The 11,283-nt window shown below is 45.4% G+C and overlaps 1 protein-coding gene across 2 annotated transcripts in view; it reads right to left on the reverse strand.

The window, feature by feature from the left end:
• FAM180A (family with sequence similarity 180 member A) overlaps positions 1-9,903 on the reverse strand; it is a 17,505-nt gene extending 7,602 nt beyond the window's left edge. For both annotated transcript variants that reach the window (XR_014555658.1, XM_083701006.1), the window contains exon 1: positions 9,606-9,903. Coding sequence is in view for 1 of the 2 variants with exons in the window: in XM_083701006.1 (XP_083557132.1) it covers positions 9,606-9,681 (76 nt within the window). In the remaining variant the exon portion in view is untranslated. The remainder of the gene's footprint in view (positions 1-9,605) is intronic.
• Between the last annotated feature and the right edge of the window lie 1,380 nt (positions 9,904-11,283).

Below are 11,283 nucleotides of genomic sequence, written 5' to 3' on the forward strand. Positions count from 1 at the left end.
GATGAACAGGGTGTCTGGAGCGGGAAGCTAGTCATTTATTTTAAAAAGGCAATTGTTTTGCTTAGAAGTTAATGCTTCTAAGAAACAGAATGCAGGAACTGGTCCTGACTAGCAAAAATGTGTTTCTATGTCTGCTGATGCTGCCAGAGCAGGATTTGGGAGCACAAGCCCAGGAACCCAGTCAGCAGAATGGGCAAGAGGGTCCGCTGAATGCAACAGGCAGGGCTGGTGTGCCACATTTGAAGGAAGTGATGTAATGCAGCAGTGGCCAGGGACAATGGGAGCTGTAGTCCAGCCAGATCTGGAGGGCCATAGGTTCCCCATCCCTAATCTAAAGAGAGGCCATTAAGCCCAGAGTCTCAAATTACCTACCATATTTTTTGCTCTATAATACGCACTTTTCCCTCCTAAAAAGTAAGGGGAAATGTGTGTGCGTCTTATGGAGTGAACGCAGGCTGTGCAACTATCACTGAAGCCAGAAGAGCAAGAGGGATCGGTGTATAGCAATCCCTCTTGCTCTTCTGACTTCAGGGATAGCCACACAAAGCCTCTTGAGCGCAGCCAGAGCACTCCTCCCTCTTCACTCAAGAGGCTTTGCGTTACTTTCTTGTTTCTTGTTTTCCTCCTCTAAAAACTAGGTGTGTCTTATGGTTGGGTGCATCTTATAGAGTGAAAAATATGGTAAGTACACCTAAATTGCTATTAGATGAAGTGATCATGCAATATCCTTTCAAAGGACGGAGAATGGAAGAGGGAGGGGGAGAATTATCCCGCGTCCTTCCCAAATTCAATCACAGCTACAATTTGTAGAATGCTTTGAAATCTGAAGATGCAGATTTAAAGATGAGGCCCCAACTCCACTTACCTGGGTATAAGCCCGACTGAATTACCATATTTTTCGCTCGATAGGATGCACCAGACCATAGCATGCACCTGGTTTTAGAGGGGGAGAACAAGAAAAAAAATTTCTCCCCCTCTCAGCTCAGCGCCCCTTCAGCGAAGCAGCAGGAGAAACAGAGCCCCTTCCATTTCTCCTCCCGCTTGGCTGAAGGAGCGCTGCAGAGCTCTCCCTCTCTGCTGAAGCCAGGAGAGTCTTGCTCTTCCCAGCTTCAGCAAAAGGAATCCGAAGCCTGCGGAGCGCAGCGGGAACTCGTGCTGCGCTCCCAAGGCTTCAGGCAGCTATCCCTGCAGCCTGGAGAGTGAGAGGGGTTGGTGCGCACCAACCCCTTTCGCTCTCCAGGCTTCAGCAAAAGCAATGTGAAGCCTCCAGAGCGCGGAGGGAGCGCTCCCTCTGCGCTTCGGAGGATTCATGTTGCTATCGCTGAAGCCAAGGAGCCTGCATTCGCTCCATAGGACGCACACACATTTCCCCTTAATTTTTGGAGGGGGAAAAGTGCATCCTATAGAGCGAAAAATACGTAGGATTGTGCTGCAAATCCTTTGAAACAGCACAGATGTATGCAAAATTATTTCACTGTAAGGAATTCATTCCAAGCAGGTTGTTGACATCACGGGGCAGTTTGGCTCAGCAGATGAGCCCCGCCATCATGGAATTAAGGGTGGGGTGCCCCCATTTTCCAGGAAGTCTAGAAAGGAAAACCAAGCTCCACCAAATGATCTCTTCAGAGAACATGACATAAAGCCAGACTCCAGACAGAGAACAAGCGATCTCTCCAAATGCTGCTCTCATTACAGTGTTCTCTGCTCTTTTCCTCTTAAAGAAGGTGAGGCCCTGGCAATGAGCCTAATGGCTAAGAGCCCTCAGGCTCTCATGCGTCTGGCAAAAATTGCCCTTAGGTGGGTTTGAGAAGGGAGTGGTCAGCAGCCTGGGCTATTGAGGGTGGAATCACTCCCTCTTCTCCCTCTAGAAGGAGGAGGAGCAGATTTTGTGCTGCAAAAAGAGTCTACTGTACAGCTGTTTATATGAATTCAGCTCTTTCATAATCTTAGAAAGCAGTACTCTTATTTAAAAATGAATTGGAATATTAACTGGTCTATGGAACTTTGCTGAGTGCCAATTCTAGCTGGGCATGATTTGTTTTTATTCTTGGGGCAGAGCTGTGGAAAAGATAATCATAACCTCAGGCAAGTCAAAAGTGTGATCCTGTAGACAAGAAGCTTCTGTAAGTGTCTGTGAATATTTGCATTTATGTGGAATTAGAGGTATTGGGTTTGTTCCAGACTGAACTGGGGTTAGATCCAGACTAAAAGTGCAGGACTAACTCTGTCCACTCAGAGGTAATTCCTGCTGAATTCAGTGGGATGGGTGATCTTATTCCCATGTGGTTTTAAAGCAGAGATTGGCTGGCCATCTGACATGGATCCTTTAGTTGAGATTCCTGCATTGCAGGGGTTGAACTAGATGACCCTCAGAGTTCCCTAAAAGTTTATGATTCTATGATTCAGATAGGGGTGAGTAAATCTGACAATCATCTTGCCACATAAAGATGGGCAAATCTGACAGTTTAGGTTGCTCCCTGTCTCTTCTTTTTCCAGTCTTAAATTCAATCCTCCACATTTCCACATCAGTTTGCAATTTTAAAAAAAGCCTTTGTGAAAATACATCTGCATTTTAGTGCAAACCTAGTCCAAATATACACTGCTTTGACTGCATTTTAGCCTAATGTAACCTTTTTGCAAAGCTTCAGGATACTTGAACCAGCCGAATGGTTGGTTGGGATAGAGATGGCCTGAGAAAAAACAGCTTCTTCTTGAGATTTTATTCCTTTTCCTAGGGACACTGAGAAGGAGGCTAAAACCTTGACATTTGGCAACCCTAGCCAGGATTGGCAGACAAGTCGTTCCAAAAATATCTACCACATCTCTGTGGTTATTTCATGCTGCACTTATTCACAATGAACCCTAAATGTTAATAATTAGCTGGATTTGCCGTGTGCAGGCAACCCATTTTTTCAGATGTCACTGACCGTATAGTCCTCATTCCATGGAGAATGCTGCATATGGCTCGTTACAGACATCTGTCCTTAATATATCCTGCCCTGATTCAACTGACAATGGATAATTATTGTTCGTTTACAGCTTCTTGGGGAGGGGGGGGGGAGCCACACAGAGGAAGAAGTACATTTTTAAGTGTTCAAATTAGTGCTGCACCAAATTTTGGCCACTAAAAATATGGGGGATAATAATATCCCACCTGCCTCTTCCCCACACTGCACTGCAACCAAGCCACGATGTCTCATTGATTCAGCAACCAGCTTGGAATAAATAAGGGCACTGTACTTTGAGAAGGACATAGAGCAGGGGCTGATGGGAGAGGTAATCCAATAACATCTGGGGGTTACAAGCTCCCCATCTTTGATGTAGAAAAAGTGGTCCAAAGGAGGTCAACAAAGATGGAAATTGGAAAAGAAATCCTGTGAAGAGGGAAAGGAGGGAAAGGAGCTCAGTATGTTTAACCTGGAGAAGTGGAGCAGGGTGAGGTGGAACTGTTAGAATTCCTGCTCCAGTGAGGTGCAGTGGTTAAGAGCCAGTGTGGTGTAGTGGTTAAGAGCGGTAGTCTCGTAATCTGGGGAACCGGGTTCGTGTCTCCGCTCCTCCACATGCAGCTGCTGGGTGACCTTGGGCTAGTCACACTTCTCTGAAGTCTCTCAGCTCCACTCACCTCATGGGGTGTTTGTTGTGGGGGAGGAAGGGAAAGGAGATTGTTAGCCGCTTTGAGACTCCTTAGGGTAGTGATAAAGCAGGATATCAAATCCAAACTCTTCTTCTTCTTCTGCTCCATGATTGCAGTCACGGGATTTTTGTCTATCACATGACGGTATATGTTTTGACTCCACAAAGTGGAAAGTGACAGAGACAGGATGTTTGTGTTACTGTGTTCTGTGAAGTGGGACTAGTGTTCTTTGTCTTTTTTCTCTCTGCTGTCTGATGCTAGAAAGAGAGGGGGCCATGTTGCAGTGCTCCGTGTGTGTTTATATGTAAATAAACTAGATTAGCCAAAATGCTGAGTTGCTGATGTCTGTCACGCAATGCTGCAAAAACTCTGCGGATCCTTAAGTGTGCCTGTGTCGGTAGGCATTGGTCGCTGAGATGCTCAGGCTGAAGAAAGCTTTTGAAGCTCCCGAACGAAAGACCAGGAGGGAGAGAACATGCCAGTCGGGCATGTGTCTCTGCCAGGGTCCTACTCGCGTGTAGGCACTTTGGATACCTGAATCATAGAATCATAGAGTTGGAAGGGATCCCTAAGGATCATTTAGTCCCAACCCTCCAAAGGATTCCACCTAGAAAGAGGGCAAAGACTTGTTTGTTCTCTGTTGCCCCAAGGAACAGAGCATGATCTAAGGAGCTTAAATTCCAGGATGACAGATTTCAGCTGAACAGTAAGATAACAGCAAAAAAGCAGTATGGACAATGGAAACAATTACCCAGCGGTAGGGATGGGGGGAGGGGTGAAATTTGATCCAGTTTGCATTGAAAGGGGAACCTGCCAAAATTCTCAGAAACAATGTGTGAACACGGCTATGCCAGATCTGCATTCTCTGAGACACAGCTATCCTTCAAAGTTCACAGGGGAAAGTGCATACAAAAATGTTTATATTAGGAGAAATTTGCATGGAAAAGGCGAAGGGTTTTCATGAGGACTAAATCCACCCCCCCGCCCCCACCCCACAAAGTGATATGGAAGTGCAGAGAACTGAATTTTGAGATTAGAAAAATGAGAAACCAAGGGGGAAATGAAGTTGACAGAGTCGCCCATCTCTAGCTAGCGAGTGAATGAGTGTGTGGACTCTCTCATTGGAGGTCTTCAAGTGGAATGGCGCTGGGCAGCAGTTGTGGTCCTCTAGATGTTATTGGACTCTAACTTTCACAAGTCCCAACCAGCACAACCAATGGACAAGAATGATGGAAGTTGCCATCTTGTGACACCTAAAGGGTGTCATCTCTCTATCTCTGGGTTTCCCGTAACAAGCAGGGAGTTGGACTAGTTGACCTACGGTACCCCATAAAACTGTATAATTCTATGGACAGATTTGTTTCAAAATCCAAATCAGGCAAAGGCTTTCTCTCTTTTAATTAAAAAATATTACAAATTAAACTTGTGCTGTAAGCCAAAGTTCTCTCGAAAACCTGCGGATTTTGGGGCAGTCCCAACAATCTTGGATAAGAAGCGTTTTTCTTCTCCATTACAGACAGTGCAATCAAAGCAAACACAGACCCAGCGCCAAATAACAGCAGAGAGATCAAACAGGTTAGGACATTATTACAGACTTCTTTTTTTTCATTTTAGCCACAATGACCTTGAAGTAACCCATGAACCTAACTTTCCCTATTACCTAGCAGTGTTTAAAGGACTCCTGGTAAAATGCCATCTGGAATATGCTAATTTACAAGCATAGATGCCTTTGGGCACCTTAAAGAAACTGGGGTCTCTTTGGCCTTGAGGTTTGCAGGGTGATCAGTTGCCCTGTAAGCAACATTTTACTTTAAAAAGTGGGGAAGGGAAAGCAATCTGGCTCCTGGCCACCCCTTAACAATGCCCCCACTATTAATCACCAGCAAAATGAACCAGATATTGCCATATTCCATACCAAGCTCTAAACATTTCCAGGGAGCTTTTTCGAACACAGTGGAACATTTTGATCCCAGCAGAAATGAAAAGGGAAACTCCCGTTAGTTAAATATCCAGTTCTCTAAGGGGGATCTGAGGACACAGAAGCACATCCAGCTGAAAGTCATCTGCTTCCCAATCTACGTCTCCGGATGTGCCTGTTCATGCAGACGGGGTCAGGCATTCCTATTTGGGGCCATTGGTTCTTGCACGTGAGTAGAGATGGATCCGGCCCCCTGTAGATGAGCAAGATGATTATTGCAAGTGCTCATCTGCCTGCCTCCATAAACAGTGCAACACACAAATAAGTTACCATGCTTGTTTTTTCCCCTAAATGATTCTCACAAATCCTCAATAACCCTAAGAAATGAACGTGTACGGTACCCCAACACTGGGAGTGATATGGAGTGACAATTGAAGGGGTCCTGCTAATATTCCTTAGAGACAAGCAGTGTCAAAAGGGAGGCTTTTAGCCCCTGCCACTGAACGAGAGGCCCAGTCTGCTTGCCAGATGGTGGCGCAGTGGTTGGAGTGTTGAACTAGGACTTGGGAGTCCAGGGTTCAAATTACCACACAGCCAAGAAGCTCGCTGGGTGATCCTGGGCCTGTCATTCTCAGGCTAATCTACCTTTACAGGGTTGTTGTGAGGATAAAATGGGGAGGAAGAAAATTATGCATTCCCCCTTGAGCTTTTTGGAGAAAAGGTGAGATATGAATGTATTAAAAATAAAGAATATACTTTAGCACCATGCAACTGCCAAGCGCACCACAACTCTTGTGAAGGCCACCCATGCCATCCTTGCTGTGCACTCAGGAAGGGAAGTAGGATCTCAGTTCCAGGGGGCAAATGTGGCCCTTGGGAGTCTCCCCAGCTCATACACATCAGTGCCCCGACTCTGCATCCTCCTTGAGATTGTGGGGAGTGGTTGGCCTGACCAGCCCGTGACCTTGGACTCTGATCCTGTTTTTGGCTTAACTGGATGGCAAACCCTCCAACATCTCACTGATCAAAACCAGGATGCTCATATTCCCCCCCCCCTGAGTTTTCACGGGAGCCAGCTGACTTGCACCAGAGCGCTGGACCAAAAACCCGGGACATTCCAGGATCCAATCAGAAGCCAGGATGGCTCCTGTAATTCTGAGATGTCTGGCTCAAGTCAAGATGGTTGAGGGGTACGGGATGGTGTGGTGGGTGGGTGGGTGTAGAAACCAGCCTGTGCTACAAAGGGGAAACTGACCTTTGTCTCCCTGCCCACTTTTGCATCTGGCCCCACCCCCCAACAGCATGGTTCCCTGGAAAAATGCCCAGAAAGGAATGCAGCCCATAGGCTGAAAATGGTTTCCCATCCCTGTACTCAAGTGTGAGACATAGGCGCCGACTCCATGGGGCCTGAGGGGGCCCGAGCCCCCTCAAAAATTCGTTTGGGGAGGCTCCACCCCCCAATAATTTAAGAAAATTATTAGTTATATTATGCTTTGTAAAATCACAAAATTATGTTGGTATTTTTTATTTTCCTTGTTTGACGATAGTTACCTTTTAAAATACATTCAGTAATGAGTTAAAACAAAGCCACTCCCGATCTAGAGAGGGGGTGGGGTTGCGGGCTCTCGACCCATCAACAATCTCGCGGGGCTGGCGTCAGCCCCGCCAGAAGCGGGGATTCCCCCTAGCTCATTAATATTCACCGCCCACAGCGGCAGCCAATCGGCTGCCGCAAAGGGCGGGCCCTCACAGGTTCACTTAAGGTCGGGGCAGCCCGGGGCTCGCCCCTTTCGTTCCCCCAGCAGCAGTGGTTTGGAGGTCTTGGGCCCCCCCAATATTTTTTATAAGTCGGTATGGGCCCCCGCCCCCCCAATATTTTTTATAAGTCGCCGCCCCTGGTGTGAGAGCCCCAACTGCTGGATCTCCTTCCTCCGTTCAGAATTTCTTGGCAAAAAAAACTGTCTGTCTGTCAGTGAGTCACCAGAAGAGCCATTGATGGAGCCAAAGCTAACCAGGCTAGCTCCCCAGCAGGCTCCCCAAATTGGTTCATGGCCACCCAACTGGCACGGAGAACACTGACTCATGTGTGTTAAGCAGCATGGCTCCTGCATATCACTTATTCATCTTCTACACATGTGTCTGGCCTGACTGATTTCTGGATAACCTAGAAAGGAATCTAGATCTCTGGGTTGCTACAGATTTATTTTTTTACAGGTATGTGATGGTAACAACCCAGGCTGAACCTGGATTAAGTAAAAAGTTCTCATTCCGACATCTCCACTTTTAAAAGTAAAAAAGTTTTACCCATTTTTAAACTCCCATTTTTAAACTCCCAGAAGAACTCCAGAAGCTTTCTATGCTATAGCTGATCATTTTAAGGTGTGATGTATCAGTGCCATGAGAAATTGTTATGTGGCAGGTGAATGGACGCACAGAGGCAGGGCTGGGGAGCTTGCACACCATAACCAAGAGTTATTTTGGCTACCTGGTGCAAATGTCTTTGGTACTATGCGTTCAGAAGTAAATCAACTTTTCTTATTGGAACTGATAGCAATAAGCAACACAGCAGGATAAGCTTTGAGAAGCATTGAATGATTCTGTTGGTTCGCTGGCATACAATGCATTCTGTACCACCACTTTGCATGTAAGCATTCTGGGGCAGATTCATGTCCCACCTGGTCCCAATTATACAGGATTGCAGCAGCATCTTAATAATATGTCGATCAACCTTCCCCCCAACTAGTCCATGCTGTATGTTCTGCAAATAATGGTCATTGGCGACTGAGGCTGGTGGGAGTTCTAGTCCATAGTATCTGCAGGGCACCAGGTTGAGAAAAATGGAAGATTATGTCAGGGGAGTTGTATGGCTCTATCCCAATTTAGCCTTGCCTTTTTTCTGCGCTCACACCTAGGTGGTTACATCTCCACTTTCAATAGTGAAAAAGTATTATCCATTTTTAAACTCCCTTTTTAAATTCCCAGAAGAACTCCAGAAGCTTTCTGGAGTCCTCCTTTGGGACAGCTCAAGTACATCAGCAAGTGAATGTATTAGATGGAGTACAAGGTTTGCCACAACAGCACAGTTTTTGCAACCAGCACCCACAACAGGAGCCAATCTGGAGTATTGCTCTGGTGTCATCAAATGGGGCAATGCTATAGTCGATGATTTTAAGGTGCAATGTATCAGGGCCATTGCCTGCCTTTCTGTGCTCACACCTAGGTGGTGACATAGGATGAAGCTATAGGGAAGTTGCTTCTAAGCTACTGCGGTATTATATGAATAGAGGTGGATGAATAATATACACTCCTCTTTTAAGAAATGCTGCTACTTAGCTTTCCTAAGATAAGATGAGGCCCAGAGCTGGGTTTAAAGGCACATGGCCCTTGCTGAAGCTAAGCGGTTCTGGCTCTGGTTTTGCAAGCTTCTTTGAGATCAATAAAAGAATGGTGATATACGTATAATAAATATACATATAATAAATAATGGTCGCAGCCGGGTGCGTGTGAAGTTAAGCTGAAATAAAAGAGGCACACCAACATTTCTTTAAAAGAGGAATCAACCATTCTTCCTTAATTTCCCTTTACATTGCGAGTAAAAGCAGAGCTCAAGATAGGATTCCACCGCAATGTGTTTAAAATCAACCAGACTCAAATGCACAGCTGCATGTGGTTGAACGTAGCAAAAAAAATTCAGTTCAGGTCTTTGGCTTGCAGGGTTTCTGTTTGTGTGAACAGAGTCCATGTAAAAACATATGAGACCAATTAGTAGTGTTCGTTTACAGGACTGAATTCCAGATAGGGACCCTGTGGTTTCAATGTCCACCTTTTACAGCTGGAAGAGAATCTATGTTAAAGTTAATTTTTTGCAAGAAAGAAAACAGGGGGCTGTTGTATGAAGTGGATGGGAATAGACGAACACAAGCAAACAAACAAATATGCAGACCACTCTCAAGAGCTGGTAGAGGGAGATGGGGAGAGGGAGCCCTCAATTGATCTCTCCTGTGCAACACCTCTGTTTCTCTACTGTAAGCAATTTATATTTATAACTCTTACCTCGGTTCCACCTGGGAGGCACAGTGGCATGAGCATTGTAATATAACAATAGCAGCAGCACCGTCTTCAAGTGCATCCTTGATTGTCCAAAAATAGTGCCCTAGCAGTGCCTATAGGTTAGGCCTTTCTTCCCAACCTTCTCCTTGTATCTGTAACAGCCAGCAAATTCTTCTCTTCCCTCCTGGTAGCAGGAAAAACTTGCTGAGCGCAATTTTTTTCCTGACAAACTAGCGGCACCTCGCCTTAAACCAAGTCTCTTTGGGATCAGGGAATTCATTTGCACAGACGGGCTCTGTTTTATATCCACATCTGGAATGACTCATGACGCATGTGAGTTTGCTGGCAGCTGTGGGGGTATATAAATATCATTACATTTTTGTATTTCAGTTCCATTCAGTAGTCAGGCCAGTTGGAATTTCCCTGTGTCAACAGACACAAGTAGCTGTATTAAGGAGCACTATTAAATCTTTAGGGTTGCAGTCTGCTATACGCATGTCCTCGTGATCAAAGCCTGAGCTCTTGGAGTGACATATTGGATGCATAAATGAGGGAGTGGGTCGTGCTCATTGAGAGAATGTTCTGTTTTCTCTGTGCCAATTTATTTTACAGAGAACATTGGAAAAGACTTTAGCCAATCAGGTCACTACTGGGTGGAAGGTGTGTAGAAGTCAATCCTTGACTTGGATTGATGCTCTTGTAAAACAATATGTAATAACAAACCGGACACATTTATGGAAGATGTAGTGAGCTTTTAGTGAGACCACATTCATATTCTCACAGCATGCAGTTTGAAGAATGAGCATGATCCAGCCAAAGTTAAGTGCTTATAGATTTGCTGGTTTTGCTGGCACATCTTTAAGCAAGGCTTAATTCTCTCCCATTGAATTCATAGCACCCTCCAGATTTTTGGGTGTGTGTGTTGAACTACAATTTCCATTGTAGTTCTGTCCATTGGCCATGCTGACTAGGGATAATGGGAACTGTATTCCAACAACTTTGGGTGGGCACTTCATTGGTAACCCAGGGCTAGATTACTGCAAATGTTAAGTGCCATTATGAAAATGGATTTAGACACCCCCTGCAGATTTTTGGCGAATTCTATAGGAAATAATAAGCCTCCATCTCTAGTTCACTCCTCCTCAGCCTCTGATAGTGCAGCATCTCTGAGAACCCAGTCTGCCATCTTGATGTCATTCACAGCACCATGAGTCAGGGGCCTAGTGAACTGCTGCATGACAACAGCCGTACATGTTTATTATGTGCAAAATATACACATGAAGCAGAGGAAGGTTGCTTTTCTTGAAACCATGTGATTACCTTGTGGCATAATTTTTATTTCCCTTTCAGTGCAGAGTACAAACAGTGCCTGGATCTTAACCAATTTTTGTAGAGGCAGTTGTAAAGATTGTTGACACGCTGTCCAGAGTCTAGCCTGGCAGAACATAGATTGGGATCTACTGGTAAATCTCTGGGTGATGTTTGTTAGATTGGCAAGGCCTTCTGACTCCCTATTCTCTAACAACAGCAACAAACCAAAACTCCCCGCACCTTCTCCCCCAGATTAGATTGCTGGGGAAAGTATACTGTATACTGCCCTGATCACAAATTCCCTGGGTGAGTATGTATTCAGAGGCACCCTCACCCTTCCTTCTTAATAAGAACCGTCTGTGGTGTAGAC

The sequence above is a fragment of the Podarcis gaigeae genome (genome assembly GCF_964106915.1).
Source record: "Podarcis gaigeae genome assembly, chromosome: 10".
NCBI lineage: Eukaryota > Metazoa > Chordata > Lepidosauria > Squamata > Lacertidae > Podarcis > Podarcis gaigeae.